Source organism: Epinephelus moara, chromosome 1 (assembly GCF_006386435.1).
Source record: "Epinephelus moara isolate mb chromosome 1, YSFRI_EMoa_1.0, whole genome shotgun sequence".
Lineage (NCBI taxonomy): Eukaryota > Metazoa > Chordata > Actinopteri > Perciformes > Serranidae > Epinephelus > Epinephelus moara.
The window spans coordinates 18,012,937-18,030,852 of record NC_065506.1 but is presented as its reverse complement, the minus strand read 5'-3'; the positions used below and the strand labels follow the sequence as shown (position 1 = coordinate 18,030,852).

General features: G+C 41.3%; 1 protein-coding gene across 2 annotated transcripts in view; it reads left to right on the top strand.

Annotated features, from left to right (window-relative positions):
• The window catches only part of LOC126390183 (semaphorin-4B-like), a 73,656-nt gene that overhangs the window by 37,046 nt on the left and 18,694 nt on the right, over positions 1–17,916 (top strand). For both annotated transcript variants that reach the window (XM_050044370.1, XM_050044361.1), the window contains exons 3-7: positions 11,709–11,869; positions 13,632–13,694; positions 14,353–14,451; positions 17,198–17,309; positions 17,783–17,899. In XM_050044370.1, the coding sequence (XP_049900327.1) occupies positions 11,709–11,869; positions 13,632–13,694; positions 14,353–14,451; positions 17,198–17,309; positions 17,783–17,899 (552 nt within the window). The remainder of the gene's footprint in view (positions 1–11,708; positions 11,870–13,631; positions 13,695–14,352; positions 14,452–17,197; positions 17,310–17,782; positions 17,900–17,916) is intronic.

Sequence of the window (17,916 nt, the reverse complement as noted above, 5' to 3'; positions counted from 1 at the left end):
AAAGTTCAGTCTTTGCAGATTTCGATCAGGAACATTTGATTTGAAGACAATGGCGAGCAGCGAGGAATAATGGTGTAGTTGTTGATTAAGACGGACAGAGAGGAATGTGAGGTTAAAGAGGGTCATCAAGTGGTTTTTTTTTTTTTTTTTTTTTTTTTTTTTTGGATTGCTAGGATGCAGTGTAGATTTATCCAAAGCTAAAATGTGGTTTGCCTCATCACTATTAATATCTTGCAGCAGAGATTTTTATAGTTCATAGTTTCATAGCTTCACAGTTACTGTCATACCATTTTACGATGGACTGAGATTAACTTTTCATAGGGTTACGAAGCATGTAGGAATTATTTGGTTTATCTGGTCACACAACATAAGATTTTATCATCTGACACAAACATGCTTTTGGTCACACTTCAGTATCCACATTGCTGTCAAAGAAAAACGTTTTGTTTGGTTTCTATGAAAATCAAAATAGTCATAATAATTGATGCTGCTCTTTAAAAAGATAAGCTGAGATTTAGATATCTTTTACACTTTTACAACCATTTTTGCCAGCTCGGATAGCTACACAAATGTACATGTTATGATAACTGTCAATTTTCAGACCATGGTATTCCTTGGAACTGGCATACAGCTGCAACCCTAAGTACCGTACAAGATTATTATCTACAAACAGCAACGCACTTCAGGAATAGGCATGTGCTAAAGAAGCACTTCAGGTTTTACCATCTGATTTGAGGCAGAACTGAAACGGTTAAAAGCAGTCGTCTCAAGTATCTTTCATTAAAAGTCAGAACTTTCCTGATTCAGTTCCAGTATGTTAATGTGCTCCACATGCCTCTTATATTCCTACTTGTGGGTGTATGTAAGAAAAAGAGAGCGAGGTGTGTCCCCCCGTGAGGCCTGGCTGACTATATGTTATATAGACTGAGCTCAAGGGTTCTGTTACAGTGTCTGGTTTTATAGAAATCCTACCTGTGTGATTTGAAAATAAAATGGCTTCATTTCTTATTTGACTTGATCAGTCGCGAAAACTGACAGTCTGCTGGGCATGTAGGTGTAGCACTCATGGATTCATGATAGGAAGCATCATCCTAATCAATATAAATGACACCTGTTGGAGGAGATAGATTTTTTTCAGATTATGTCAGGGCATGATAACCCGTATGAACCCGTATGGAGGCTAATGTGGCAGGTGTGGAGGTTCTGAGCTCACCAGGCTCCTGATAGCAGCATGACAACAGGAAATAGATGTGACCGTGTGTGTGTGTGTGTGTGTGTGTGTGTGTGTGTGTGTGTGTGTGTGTGTGTGTGTGTGTGTGTGTGTGTGTNAAGCCATTAGCAAGGAGCGTAAAACCAATGTGCTTGACCACTTCTCATCTGCACTACTTGACGTCTTGGTGGGATGAGTAGAGAGCAGGAGACTGTGTGCGACTCCTGCCTGCTCTTCTCATCAAGGGCCCCTCCAGAGACACACACACACACACACACACACACACACATGCAGGGAGGAGCGTTGTGTCTGCATGCTGGTAGCACTTAAAGACCTTCAACACATGCCAGTCCAAAGTGAGTGCACTTAGTAAACTGAACACAGCACCGCTGGTGCCCTAAAAATCGACAAGTGCACAAGCTAGAAAATGGCAGAAGAGATGTATCGAAGTGTACTTTGATGGGATTCTAGCTGTAGCAGAAACCATCTGCAGCCATGTGCAAGCCAGCTGGATTTGGATGTTTGCGGTGCCAATCCAAATGCCTCTTTTTTTTTTCTCTCTCTCTCTACGAGTCCACTTGGCCGAGCCGTGTCATTCATCAAGCCAATCTTTCTTGTTGTGCCTGTGTATTTTTTTTGTGTGAGTAAGGGCATAACTAAGTAATAAAATAAAGAAAACACTGGGAGTAGTGGAAGTGCATTAAGATGTGGAAAGTCAGGAGCTTTCCAATACGTCATTAAAGTTACAACAGAAAAGTGTATCTGTTAAAAAAATACAGAAGTTTTTGACAAGTGATTGTTGGCGGTGTCGAACTCATTGACACATTTCATTGCACTTCCTGTGACTACTTCACAATAAAAGCCACTTTGTGTAGAAAATGTTGAGTGTACATTAGCAGTAACTTAATACAGCTTTGATTCGGCAGCATTGCAAACAATAGTGCTGGATTACATGCATCATTTCCTGTGAATCCCTCACATGTGCGAATGCATTGTGGAGATGGCGGACTCCGCCACTAACAATAAACTCTACCATATAGAGAGGTAATTACAGATTGTAAATACAGTCAAGAGTTATAGCTGAAAAAATGCTGGCTATTAATGAAAGAACAGGGTTTGCTTTATAAAATTAATTCATTATAACTTAAACCCCAGTAACACTTTGCAATGATAGTTTTTGTTTTAGGAAAGCTGGGTGGAAGTTGGCAGAATTTTTAAAAGCAAAAAAAAAAAAAAAAGCATTTCTTAGAAATCTGAATCTGATTCCAGTGGCATCGACTGTGAGAGAGGGTAGGAGGAGGATGGAGAAAAGAGAGGTTGAAGAGGCATCCCACACATGACAAGCACAGGCACGTCTATTTTGAATTGTGTGTGTGAGGAAATTATACCAACTATCTGTCTCCCTCTCTCTGTGCTTTAGCCTGTGTTTGAATAACCCACTCAGATACCACATAGAGTGTCTCTCTCTGTCTCACCGAGCTAATATCCAGGATTTTGTAAGCTTTCAGCCGTGATAGACCACTGCGCTCCATCGCTCTGCCGCTTTGAGTGTTGGGTGGGTGCGTGCCAATCCAGAGTGCATCAGGATGACACCTAAGAGCCAATAATTACAGAGCAGAGCATCATGTCTGTGTCAGCCCCTTGTTCTCTGCTTTTAGAGGTATGCAGCGGTTTATGCACGGGCCTCATCCTCGGTGTGTCTGGGAGATGTTGTTTTTTCCTTCATAGGATGAGGGGGGCATTTTCCAGTATTACAGGGTTTGTACAGTACACACAACAATTTGGCGTTTACAACAAATATTCAGCCATTTCAAGGTTTTCTGTTGTTGCCCTGATTCTGAGCCTGCACATGTAACCATGTGGCACCATTTACACCTTTTTGTGCTGCATACAGTAATCCTCACACACAGCAAACACTGGACTTACACACTGTCAGGCTCTGGTTATTATCTGCGAGGTGCAGATGTCTCCCAGTATGATGTGTACACACTGGCATCCAAGTACGAGCATAATACAGCATATACTGTACACACAAAATTGCAGCAAAGCCACATCATCATCTCAGTTGTTACAAACAACACAACACATCTGTGAGCCGTATTGCCTGGTCTACAGATACTGTAGGTGTCACACTCTTTCTGAAACTGGTTCAGTGCTGTCAGCTTTTATTTACAGTCCAGGAAGTGTTTTTTTCTGCCCCAATTTCTTTCTGTCTTTGTCTGTATCAGGTTTTTAGAGTTTTAACTCACTGCACCTGAACTTACCTTTTTAAAAATAATGATCCACTCATGTAGCCTAAGTGATTTTATTGTTGACAGCTAAATAAAGACTGAGTAAACCGTTCATGCGAGGATGGAAAGGAAGTATGTCTGTTTAAAGTTTCGCCCCAGCTCCTCCAACCCAGTCTGCCTCCTTCTCAGAGGCCTTGTCCTCTAAATGTGCAGACAAACAGTGTTTCACTGCTGACTTGGCGGGCATACTACAGCAGTTCTTGGTTGCCAGTAGTCGCAGACAATGAAATAACCATCACTTTGCCCAAATATCACAAGGATCAGTGCAGCGATGACCTTGAAGCGGCTCCTGTCGGCTTCTGTCAGGAGCTCCTGCGCCGCTATCAAGTCCATTGTCAAATCACGTCAAACAGAGCCTTGAAGCTGTGCGCTGTTGTGTAGCTTTGGCTGGCAGAGGGCAGAGATGGATAGTGTTTTGTTTTTTTTTGTTTTTTTTTGTTTCTTTGGATAAATGTGTGTCTTGCATGTAAGATAAGCAGAGCTCGGTGTGAGATTAATATCAGCTGCGCTACACTCTCCTCTCCTTTGGGCTTTCTCTGCCCGCCTGCAAACGAACCCCTTTGTCCCCGTTGCCCCCGTGCCTTGTGACTTGGCTCATGCTGCTTTAGTAAATCTGGGGCATGTTTACAGTCAGGGCTTTTAGGAGTGTCTTGGCAGGCATATACCTACCAAGCAGCCAATCAATCGCCCCACCCTTGGAGTACTATTAAACCCTCGAAAAATAGGTTGATCCTGCTCTGTTTGCTCTGAAATATGACGCCTGCCAAAGTGCTGGCATGTATTTTATTTCTCAGCGACACTGTGTCTGCAAGCTGGCACCCTCTGATGATATCTTAGTTACCTCAATGGTGAGTAAGCACACCGTGAACACACTCAGCTGTGATATGAATGGAGGGATTCAGAAGAAATCTTAAGTGATGTCACCGTGCTATTTTGGGGGTCTGGTCTCTCGATGCTGATTGAGTTATCCAGAATCTATTTTAATCTGTAAGTCAAAAATATGGGAAGATTTTGAGATGTATAAAAAGATTTTATGAATGTGTCTGGAACGTGAACTATTTTTATGATTCATAAGCATCCCCTCAAGAGAACTCACTTTGTATAAATTACATTACAGCCACTTGTATTTGTCTCAAAGTCTGTTAATGCTGCTGTTAAAGGTATAGGCCTGGTACAACTTATTTATTTTCTGCCAAATGTTAGATGAGAAAATTGACACCACTCATGTATAGGAAGTGTGAAGCTAAGGCCAGCAGCTAGTTAGCTTAGCTTAGCATAAAGAATGGAAACAGGAAAACAGCAAGCCTGGCTCTGTACAAAGCTAACACAATTAGCCTTCTTAAGTCCCGCCCCTTTTTGCTGTGTGCTCCAATAACAGTTAAATAAGCTTGAAATACAGCTGAGCCTCGGTAAGCGTTTCCTTTTATTTCCTGTTATACTTAGATATGCTATGCTAATCTATGTTGAAAAGCAAACCTAACTTTGAAAATGGTCAAAAGATGTGACTGTCACAATCCTCACAGACGCATTTATAGTCACATCTGGAGTTAGCTAATGTTAGCAAAACACTAGCTAACTAGCTAGCTGTACCAATAGTATGAAGTGGTATGCACGTCCTGACTCTTAAGTAGGCATGGTAGTCACACCTTGTTTGGAAGTGTCGTTAACGTTGTGTGGATCAATGAAATCAGATTCAAAACAAAGCAACACCATACACAGTACAAATTTTACGGTATATTTCTAAATTTGCTGCTCATCTAGCTGAATGTCTAAGTCTAATATCACATCAGTTGTTGCCAGATCTTGAGAGAGTATGTTGCTAAAACAGAAACATGTCTCGAACAAAGTTAATTTTCTTCTGATTTGTGTGTCTGAAATAGAAAGCTATTTCAGTGTCAGAATGTTTAAAAGGCTAGGGCTTGTGAAAAAAGGGTCCAATATTTACTTCAGTGACTATGCAGCGAAGGAAACAGTCATAATCTGTACTCACGCTTACTTTTCCCATTGGAATGAACAGACCCAGGGCTATGCCAGTCTCCTGATGTAGAGGAGCAGTGGTAAAACCCATGTGACACAGATACAGGAAATTAATCTCAAGTGGGCCGTCTCTGTTTATCAGTGGTCTCTGTCTACATCAAGAGGAGTTAGCCTAATGTCAGATCACCACTGTCAGGTTAGCTTCCTCCTCATGTTTGTGATAACATTAAAGCTTTGAAAGGGGACAGATAAGTTGGCTCCTGGCATATTATTAAGGTGACGTGAATTATGTTTAGCCAGAAAAAGATCAAGACTGCCATTCCTTGTTCATATTTTCTGTGTGGACTAATGTACCACCCCAAAGAAACTAATCTAACTTTCTACAGCAAGAGACTAACATTAGGTCAACACCATGATCTGTTGTCAGTAATAAATACATAGAGTACTTTACAGATCCCCAGAGGAGGAAAAGGGGACACATACCCAGCAGTGCAGGAGCAATGTTGACTGATAGTCTCATCATCCTCTGTACTTCTCCCTTTTTGTTGTATCTGGTTCATAAAAGTTAACAGTGTGAGTATATCCTTCCATCACATACTGTGGTCCTTGCTGTCAGCTGTCTATCTTACAAACACTGCAGCACCTGGCTGCATCACTATGGCTCTTTTTGTCAAGCTTGGCTAGCTTAGCAACAGTAACTTAGAGGAGTGGGACTTAGGGTCACTCAGTTTGGGTACGCCCCTAAAGCTCCCAAATTAAGGGGTTGTATAGTTTTAGTGTAACAATAACATCATGTGGTTGTAGGAGGGCTATGTGTTAGTCAATTTCTTGCTTTCTTTGGCCTGTTATGCCAACACATTTGTCTCCCAGCACCTCTTTTAGTCAGTGTATGTTGCAATAAAAACATTGTTATTATCAGTAAAGCAGCTTACATTAACACTTGTTGGAAGGGAATATATTATACAGTACATATATGGAAAAAGTGCACAACTTTCCCTTCATGTATCTCTGCTTTAATTCAAGAAGTTTGTATCTGTTCACTGTGTGTGCACAGATTTAGTCTGATTCTCTCACAAACATTTCTGTGATCACGGGGCAGCTGCTCTCTGAAATACTCTGTGATATGATTTGTTCCTGCCATCTTTACCTCCACTGGAAAAAAAAAACAAAAAAAAAACATTGCAATGAATGAATACAATGAATACACTGCCGAAATTGATTTTCACTCAATTAATTGCTGAGAGGTTATTATCAGCCGGTAGAGAAAAGACATTCACTTCTTGAATGTTGTTAATATTGCATGCAGAACCTGATCTCTCAACTGGAAACCGCCCTCAAATAATGTGTCTTTTGAAGTGTGGCGCTGCGCTCTAGTTTGGACGATTGGACAATTTCTTTTGCAGCTTGTAGGCTTTCATAAGCACAGAGAAATGAGGCAAATATACACAGTCTGACGTCCAAGCTGAAATTCAAAGAACCTGTGGTACTAACTAATTCAGCATGTTAACACCGGTAATAAAGCAGCCATATTGATGGAAGGTGCGATGTGATGAGCATTAGTAGAGGTTGAGGGCCCCGGCTTGGTGACAGCCAACTGATTAAACAGGCGGGTGATAAATGGACCTGGTGCCTGGCTGTGAAATGGCCTGCAGATGCCCGGCATTCTGCTACAAGCATGTCAAAACACACAACTGATCTGCTGCATCGGAAAGCATAAAAAATCCCCCAACAGCTATAGATGAAAAAGAGAGAGGGAGAAATCCTTGAGTTTCTGTTTGAGATCGCAGCAGCTTGACACAACTGACGTTTGTTACTGGCTTGACCTTCTGCTCTTATCAAAAATCCATCTCGGAGTGCTTTGAAAATAACATTTTCTTCCCTTGTCTGCATGTTTCCTCATAGGTCAACATCTCAATCCAATCTTCCTGGTTACCACAACTCCCACTCAATACCCCAACCTCAACCCCCTCCCTCCCCACACACACACACCCTGCCGCTAAGTAGCCCCGGACTGCTCTCTGAGTAAAAGTTTCATGAGTTTGCTCTCCTCTGCTCGTTAATCCATTGTCTGTCTAAGAGGATGTCACTGCGATTTATGTCAGAGAGTTTTAATATGCTGAGGGAAGGCTGTTTTTGGTTCCAGTGAATGGCCAAAACTCAGGGGAGCCGTGACAGTCAAGCTATGATATGTCCCCCTGTTGAGAGGAGAGATGGCACTCCTTTGTCTGCCATCAGCAGGGTCCACTGGGACTGAGTATAGCCCTCTTTATGAGCATTTAGGACATTTTTAACAGCCTAAATTTACCTTGAAATAAAACCAGTTTTTCTTTATCCACATTGGAAAACTGTTTTTCAGTCCTGTGACAATAGGAAGTCTTTTTTTAATTTTTGTATCCCCTCCCTGGATTTTAATGGGAGGCCCCTCTCTTCATTGACTCCAGATGTCACAACGTTTTAAACAGAATGAGGGCTGTTGATCTGAAAAGGGCCTAAGATTTGATTTTGGACAAGATGGGGCCCGTGCAGCTGGCTTTCACTCCCATAAGGGGAAAGCCATTATCTGCCAAAAGTGCTTCGAGTGTTAGATGAACCATTTGTTTGTGAGCATATTGGAAAGTTTAAGTCGTGGGTTGTAAACATTTATTGCTGTTTACTGGCTCCATTTGCATCATGAACCACCTGGAGTGTTGGAGATAAACGTACCTCTAGTGTCTTTTTCTTACTGTCAGAAGTGTCTGAATTTGAATGCAGTTTGCTGGTTATATTGTAATCGGTTTAACTGCAGCAAATATTAGTGTTGACCACTCCAGATACGAGCCAGTAATCTTATTTGGACAAGCAAATGGAGTCTGTGACCCCCAGCGTTTTGGCATGGGGAGCACATTGAGTGTGTTTAATATGTTTGGAATGGGAGGCAATAGATAAACATTTACAAAGATGGTCAAAAACTGCAAAGGGTAAGAAGTATGTAAGCAGTGGATGCACAAATATTTGATTGCATATATCCCATGTCTTTGTTGACCTCTAGAAGATTGTTAGTCTTGTTGATAGATATCAAGAGATAACACCCACCCATCCAGATCCACATGGACCCCAACTCAGCTGCTGTTTCTCTAAGGATATCAAGGTCTTGAATAAACTGCAATCATGTCTTCCTGAACCCTTTGTTGGCTTTTATATCGGGTCATTTGAGCAAGTTGTCACACAGTAAGTCAAAGTGAAAAGTGACCAATTGTCAGAGCCATTGCCTGCTCCAAAAATCAATCCAAACCTCCTGAAACTCCACTTACACAGTAGAAAGCACTAAAAAAAGCCACTGTTCATGCCACTGTAGAGGATCCTGTTTTGTTTGCAATGCCGAGGGAAATGCTATAAAAAGAGTAATGTGTTCATCGAATCTCCACTTCATCACGAGAACTGTTTGAGGCTGCAGGGAAGGGGAGCGACGTGGGAAAAAGTAACTCATTTGACTCGTGGCCCACTGCTTAAGGGATCCATTTGAAGAGGGTTGGCGAGCAGCAGAATGAAGGAGATTTAGATTGGTGTTGAGTGGATGAAGCTTTTTACCCTGCTGCCAGCGCAGAGCGGAGCACAGAGAGAGACGGCCAGCGCAGAAAAGTGCGGACGTGGCTCCGTGTGACATGTTCTCATGGAGCTACAGTAGCTGCTGGCTGCAGCTGTGTGCGAGGAGGATAAACAGAGAGGACAGGAGCGAGGGGTACAGAAATGAGAGTTTTCCCCTTTGTATCATAAATCCATTTGACTGACGCTTACCGCTATGTGTTGTGCTGTAGTTGGATGTAATGTGATGTCTGTCCACTTGTTCTTGTTTCCTGCTAGATTTGTGGCTCTCTGTGAGGCCTTGAAGGAGGCTCCAAGATTTCCTTGGAGGACTGGAAATAGTGAAACATGACTTTAGACTGCTGCCTCTCTGATCGTACATTTGTGTTTGGCCAAGGCATTGTGAGTTCTTCTGGGTAGATATGTGGTAGTCAGCGGTTGTTTTGCTGTTTAACAGATGTGTGTAATAATGCAGTAATGAGCTACCCTTTGACCCTTCCAAGTAGTCTTTGCCTGGATTCAACACAAACCTTTTATTGTTATTGTTTTTTTCCACATTAATATATTTATTTGAAAGTTGTGGCCTGATTATTATTGAGTTTGTGTTCTTTTTGCAATGATAATATTGTTTCTATTAAACAGAGCCAATTGATTGATGTAATGATTTCAGTAATTGGCTAATTAGCTCAATAAATCAGACCCATAGACTTACATGAGATACAGATGTTTGCTGTTGGTTCTCATATCTCTGCACTGAACCGTCTCCTGGCAAGATCAGATGTTTCTAATGATGCGTCCACTTATAAATCACCTTTACTTCACCGATAAAATAAACTGCTCCTTTTCTAAAGGTTTCACCTGAGAGAGCTTGGACAGGGATGTAAATATAGACAGTACAGGCAGGGCAATTGCACAGGGGCCCATGGCCATGAGGTGAGGGGCCCCAAAGAGAGAGTGGGACCTCCATCAATATGTTGGGCAGAAAACAGGCCCTTGCGAGTAATTCAAATTGCAACCTTAAAAATATGCCTGTGATCAAAGAACTCATTAATTTAAAGATGGTGCCAAGACATTAAGAAAGGGGAAACCCATATCTATCATGGTTTTCTTTCTTTTTATTTTTTAGTTCCTTTTTATTTTTTGTAAAATGGTCAGTAGCAGTGTATCACACAGTATGTAAATATATGCTTCAATTAAAAGCCCAGTCCCAATTAAACGCCCAGTCCCTTTAACTAGCCTGGTGTGGCTTCACATTTTGACTAATAAAGGCCTGTCTCATAGACCTTAGATTCTCTAAGCCCGAAACCGACCCCGACCCGACTCGACCTGTGAGCTGGGCACGGCCCCCCCTTGACAGCGCCACTGGCCGCGCACATGTGAGTTGTTGACGGTGGCAACGTGTGTGTCGGCTTTGTGGAGTGTACCAAGTGCAGCACGATGCTGGTATATGACAGCAAAAAGACGGGGACCTCGACACTTAAGAGGCACATGACGAAGGCATGCCATGGAAAGAAAGACGAGAGTCAGCCTTCAATGTCCACATTCGTATCCTTAAAAAAAATGTTGGGTTTAAACCGGGCTTGGGCTCATAATTACAGTTGAAGGGACGGGCCAGCCTCGGACAGAACATGCACGGGCTTGGGTGGGGTCGGGCTGGATTTTTTGGGCCCGATCTAAGCTCGGCTGTCTCAATTTGAGGCCTGGTTTGGTTGCCAAGCAGTTCATTTCTTTATAGAAGTTCTTTGGATGTATAAAACTGGATTGTTGACTACCCACTTGAGCTAATGTTAGATAGCTATTTAGATCACACATACAAACATAAATGTTTGTCAATATGGAGATGCTACATATCGTTAGCTCGGTGCATTTCATTTTACTGAAACCATGAGCACCAGAGTGATTATATTACCCAACTTCGCTAAGCAACAGTTTTGTATAAAATAAATTAAAGACCTGTTCCATGTAGACTGTCCCAAAGTAGGCCTGTTGAGTTCAGTCATTTAAGCAAATAATAACACGGGCTGCTAATTGAAGTTTTACGCTATTCTACTTAAACTATAAATAAACAATAAAAACAATTCAATTAAATGAATAATTTTTCTTGGTATTTTTGTCTCATACACATATGCAATGATGATTTCTGGGTATTATGTATATTGGTGTTTTCCACTGTCAAGTGTCTGATCATGTGACAGGATGATAAGATTACATGGTAGCATGTTTTAGGCACATAACTAGTAACTAGCATGCACCAGGGCCTGTCATAATAGCGTGCACTGGCACCTGTTGTAACTACCTTATGTCACTGAGCTGTTTTGTGCATCATCACAACAACAATCATTTTGTATCTGATAACAGGGATAAAATGGGTTTTTATTTTCTGATAGAGATGAAATGTGGGAACCCTCTTGAAACCTTTAAACACTCCTCAACATGCATTTTAAATCTTAGTTCTGCGATATGGAAATCATTGATTGTTTATGTCTTTGCAGAGGCAAAAACAGCGTCTTATTGTGAGCAGTGTTGTGAGTGTTATAATTGGGGACCTATTTCTGTGTGTTTTTGTACTTCCAGCATCAGGATATGTTCTGTACCAGTGTGTTCCTCACTGTTCTGTCCTGCTATGTGATGTTAATCCCCAGTGTGTGTTTTTCCCTGCTGCTTCCCAGACGCAAAGGAGAGGTCGGCCAAGAGATTCTCTGCGGACGGTGTCTTCAATTACACCTCCTTGCTGCTCAGCCAGGAAGATGACATGCTGTACGTCGGAGCCAGGGAGGCGCTGTTTGCCCTCAGCCTCTCGGACATCAGCAAGACCAAGCTACAGAAGAACGTGAGTGTGTCGAAAAGCCAAGTGAATTATCAGTCAAAACTGCCATGAAGAAGTGGGCCAGCAGATAATTTACTCTCACTACTATCACGGTTAAAAATGTCATTTCATGAGTAATTTAGATGATAGTTTATCTGAGTTAATAATTTGGTTTGTAAATACATAATACTCAGAGTTAAAGGGACAGTTCACCCCAAAATCAAAACATACATATTTTTCCTCCTACCTGTTGTGCTATTTATCAGTCTAGATTGTTTTGGTGTGAGTTGCTGATTGTTGGAGATATCGACCATAGACATGTCTGTCTTCTCTCCAGTATAATGAAACTGGGTGGCACTCGGCTTATGGTGCTCAAAGTGCCAAAAAAATGCATTTAAAAATCTCAACAACAATGTCTCTGTCCAGAAATCATGACCCAGTTACTCAAGATAATCCACAGACCTTGTAGTGAGCTGTTTTATGTAGGAACTATTTTCTTTCTACTGAACCACACCAGCCAACTGTGTCACTACACAGAGGATAGCGTGCATCTACTGCTAGCTCACGTAGCACCACTGACATGGGTCGATCATGAGATAGTGGCCCCCTGGGAAACCTCTGGGGTCCCAACCCCCTCCCTTTTTACAAAGGATTAGAAACACACCTACAGATTTTGTGTCTCTTTTTGATTGTTTTGCCCCTTTTTGCAGTTAATGTGTGCTTACTTGTTGTCATTTTGTGTCTATATGAGACAATTTTGTGTTTTTGTGGGGTAATTTTGTTTTTTGTAGTAACTTTGTGTCTGTTTTTTATTGTTTTGCCACTTTTTGTAATTATCTTGTGTTTGTTTGAGGCCACATTGTGTCGTTTTTGGTCATTTTGTGTCTCTTGTAGTCATTTTGTGTTTCTTTTTGGTTGTTTTGTCCGGTTTGATGGGTCTCCTAGTCATTATTTTGTGACTCTTTGAGGTAATTTTGTGTCTTTTTTCTTTTATTTTGTGTCTGTTTTTTGGTCGGTTTGTCTCTCTGTAGTTATTTTGTGCATCTTAGGGGTTGTTTTGCATCTCTTTGTGGTCTTTTTGTGTCTCTTTTTGGTTGGTACGTGTTAATTTGAGTGACATTTTGCAGGTGCCCTGACACTTTGGGCCTGTGCCTGGTTAGCCTGTTAAATAATCCATCCATGACTAGGGAGCTAGCTAAAGTTACAGCTCAGCAGATGAGGATGCCGTTAATGTTTACATCTCATGCTGTCATGGGCATGAGCCTCTCCTCCATGAGTAGATGCATACTTCCCCCTGTGTAGTGATGCAGTTGGCAGGCGTAGTTTGGTAGAAAGAAAGTAGTTCCTACATGAAACTGCTCACAATAAGGTCGTGGATTATCATGTCATGATTTCTGAAAAGAGAAATTACTGTTCAGTTTTTCAGATGTGTTTTATTTTATTGTTTTTGGCACTTTGAGCACCACAACCTGAATGCCATCTAGTTCCATTATACTGGAGAGAAGGCAGACATCTCTTCAGCCAATATTTCCAACACCTGGCACCTCACATCAAAACAATCTAGATTGATAAATAGCACTACGGGTAAGAACTGTTCCTTTTAAATATTCGCTTACTTGACTCCATGTGTCATTTGTCATCATAAGAGGTAATATTATTTTATTTCCATACTGCACACCAGTTCTTTGTGTGCATTTTGATATTAGAGCAACAGTCCTCAGCAGAGTCAGCATGGTTCCCTGAATTTGGCATGACTTACTCGAGGTTTCTTCTTTTTCATCCTCAGCTGACGTGGGGCACTCCTGCTGGAAAGAGAGAAGAATGCAGCTTCAAAGGGAAGAACTTGGAGGTGAGAGGCATCTTATACTGCTCCAGCAAAATGCCAAATAACAGCAATACCCCAGGAAGATAGTTGTATTATGGCATTATCGAGAGCATGGATTTTCTTGTACAGGGTGTTTGTTCTTTCCTTGCAGTCTTCTCTGAATCGTTTCACTGGTGTCGTGAAAAGATAAAATGAGCATTGAGTTTTGTGTTGACAAACCTTTCCACCAGTTACAAATAGATTCATCAAGTGTGCATGCTCGCCAGGGAATTGCTCTTTTCTGTGCACTGCGTCTTTCTCTCTGTCTGTCTGTTACCTTGTTGTCATGCCAGCTGTTGTATCCCTAGGCGACAAACCTTGGTAATCTTTGTACTGCAGTGTACAACTCTGGTCTGTGTATTACAGAAAGCCCACCAGGCAACTGCTGTGTGATGCTGTGAGGTATTCCCAACAGCATTTGAGGAAAAGGGAACATTTTTATGTTTCTAACAATTTCTATCCAACCTTTTCTGAAGAATTTGTGGATTTTTTTTTTTTTTGCTCTGAAAAGATTTACTTAAGATTACAAGCTGCAGTATTTCAGGCACAGAATTTAAGGAGCTCTCAAGAAAAACACATTCAGTTGTGAGAGTATCTTGTGCACTCATGGACCTCACACTCTCTCCATTTGTTCCCCATCCAGACTGATTGCTTCAATTACATCAAAATCCTCCTGCGGCTGAACAGCACTCACCTCTATGTGTGTGGCACCTATGCCTTCAGTCCTATTTGCGCCTACATAGTAAGTAATGACCTCTCAATCTGCCCATTGTTCACCTCCAACAGTTGATTTTTCTCCTGTCATCTCTCTTGCTTTTTTATTTCTCTCCACTTCTCTTACTAGCACAGCTTTGAATTTTAAATTTTTTTTGGTGTTCTTGAGGAATCAAGCTCTTTTATCCACCATGTCAGTATTGGATCTGCTTTTATCCAAGCGTAACCAAATGCTGCTGAGGCACTTTAGCCAGACAAGTCAGCAGGGGGTACACGAGCTGTGTGGTTTCCAGCAAGAGGGAAGCAGGAGATCTGTTTATCTAGCGGAGGAGTAAATCTGGAGTGATGGTAACCGGCAACAGGATGACATTGATTTCAGTGATAGGGGGGCAATCGAGCTTGGCGACAGCGCGGCTCTTAAAGAGGGGCATTAAACTCTCCACTCTGACGTCAGAGTGAAAGAAAAACAAGGGACGTCTCAGACTGTGGATGACTTGGCAGGACTTTAGGCCCTGAACTGGGATTCCAAGCAGCTCTGAGCCCGTTTGGTCTGTGCGAACACTCGTCATGTTGACAGAGACCAGAACTCTGTGTCTGTGTGTGCGTGTCACCCAGAGTGCCCTGACGCTCTTTGAGATGCATAATATTAACATTAATAAATGTTTTATTTTTATAGCTCTTCTGAAAACAGTCTCATGGGGGTTTTACGGGCAGAGTAACAGGACACTGAAGCCAAGAAGATACACTAAACAATCAGATGACAGACATGGATTAAAACAAGCCCTGAGTATAATAACAACTCATAATGATGAAGCATGGGAAGATTTTCCAGGCAGCGGAGGCACTCCACACTGTCCTGTTTGATTTGATAAAATGGAACAAGTTATTGCTGCGATGGCAAATTGCCCACATGCATTTTTTTCAAGTCTATCTTAATGCAATACTCAAGTTCCCATATGTGCATTATATGCTTTATTGCTCAGTGTAATTGTTCCTCCTCTCTATAGTGGCTGCCAAGCGATCTGTTCTATAAGCAGTTTCAGTGTAAGCGATGGGGAACAAAATTTACTGTCTTGTTCTGTAGCAAAATGCATTGATCTTAGCTGAAGCTAATATGAGTCAGATAAATTATGTATCTGCAGAAGTTGTGGGCCTTTTGGTACTAGATCTTTGCTGTTTTACTTTACATACAAGCATGTCAGTTTTGTTTTAAGTAAGACTTGAAAAAAATGTGAATTTCTCCTTACAGGCTTGGCCCACACTGTGATATTGGATCTTACACTTTAAAGTTAAAAAGATTGGTCAATTAGTCATTAGCAACAATTTTGATAATCCATGAATCATGTAAGGAAAGTTTCCTGCAAAAATACCAAACGTTTACTGTTTTCAGCTTCTCAACCGTGAGAATTTGCTGCTTTTTTCTTTTTTACGTCATCGTAAATTGACTTTTGGTTTTGGACTGTTGGTCGGACAAATTATTTTTAATTTTAAAGACGTCACCCACTCTTGCCATAATGCAGCATGATTGCATCACTCATTACACCCTCTCTGCCTGGTAAATGCCAACATGTTTATAACTCTCTGCCCACTATATTTGTAGAGCAGGATCTCTGTTAAAAAGCCCAACACACAGATTAAGCAAGTCTCTCTCAGACATAGCAAAGCTCCTCCAGAGCCAAAGAAGACATCATACAACTGTTTTCACAGGCTGAATATTGACCTACATACTCACTGTAAATGTACCTGAGCAATAATATTATATGTATATGAACCAGCCTCAGGCACCAAGAAATAAACAAACAAAATGTGTTCTTATTGCCTGTTAATTAACAGCGCCTGTAACTAAATCTTAGTTTTTATTATCAGTGAAGTCCTATCATAAATTAAGTTTTCCTCTGGGGTAAACCATATGAACTGCCTGAACACTGATCTTCTGAAAGCACTTTGAAACAGGAACATTTAAGGGATTTGGTTGTTGTTGTTCTATATTTTTTATTCTCAACAAATCCAACAAAAAGACCAAATTCAACGGTGCTTAAGTCCATCCCTTGATACTTCTCTGCTCGTGTCATTCAGCCCAAAGTCTGTTTGTCGCCACTTATGACCTAAATCTTTGAAAAAACAGGTCACAAATGTACAATTTCTTATTTTTAAGGCTCAGTAATGTCCTGAAACAGCTGGTCACTTCAGTTTTTATCAAACATTCCCGTACTTAAACAGGAGTAAAGACTGCATTTTGGGGACTATTTTAAGCAAGGGATTAATACACATTAAGAGCATTTATGGTAACAGGGTGCTGTATGTGGGGTTGACTCGCAATAAAGTACAGTAACTGTGTTCATAGTGATGAAGGAACATGTCAGCCAGTGCTGCAGTGAAGCTCAGTGATGTGTTTTTGAAGATAAATCAGGCTTCGGCTACACAGACACTTGTTAGCAGGATAAAATCATTATTGGTTTTGGTCTTTTCATGGGATTTAACATTAAAAAAAAGAATATCAAATGATGTATCCTTTAATGTCAGATCAACAAGGTTTAGATTGAACTAGCCTTAGATCTTTCCACTATAGAATTAACATATAGCTGCCTCTGACGTACTGTATCCTAAAGCCCTGGCAGACAGAGCTACTGTATGTTCAGAGTCAGTGCGCTGTGTATATTGTAATGAAGAAGTGGAGAGAACGAGCTTGAGGTCGCTGAGCTCACTTTTTACTGTAAGTAGGATTTAATTGGACTGTGCCTGAGGGACATTTGCTGTTTGTGTCTTGTCTCCAGAACACGTCAACATTCACGCTGGAGAGAGATGAAGTGGGCGAGGTCATGATGGAAGATGGGCGCAGTCGCTGCCCCTTTAATCCAGAGTACAAATCCACTGCCATTATTGTTGGTATGTAGTAATGCACTCATCATTCTGTTTTTGTTTTTTCTCTCCATGTCGCTTTAAAACTTTGGCACGCAAAGAACAAGGTATTATTATGAGCTGTTTCCGAAGCTACTTTGATGTTAACTACCACTTTGATTCAGTAATGAGTCATGATGTGCCGGCTGATGTTTGTTTGTCTGCAGCGGCCCTTCTGATAAATAGCCGGACACCAACAGACGCCGCTTGTGTTCAACTTCTTTAACAAGCAATTAGCGAATAATTGAGCTGGATATGAGTGGAAGAAATGATTTCTCTAATCCCTCTCTGAGACGGCTCTGTTGACTGCTCTCAGTTCCCTCTAAACTATCACTGACTTCATCTGTTGCAGTTAAGAAAGCCCCCAGCACACAATTGCTTTGTAATTTATTATGTTTAATTAATAGCAAATCAAGTTCTTAATTTAAAATCCTGCAATCTTTTCCTTTGTCTCCCTCCAGATGGTGAATTGTACACTGGTACTGTCAGCAACTTCCAAGGGAACGAGCCCGTCATTTACAAGAGTTTGGGTCAGGGAACTGCTCTGAAGACGGAAAACTCTTTAAAATGGCTGCAAGGTAAACGCCATCAGATG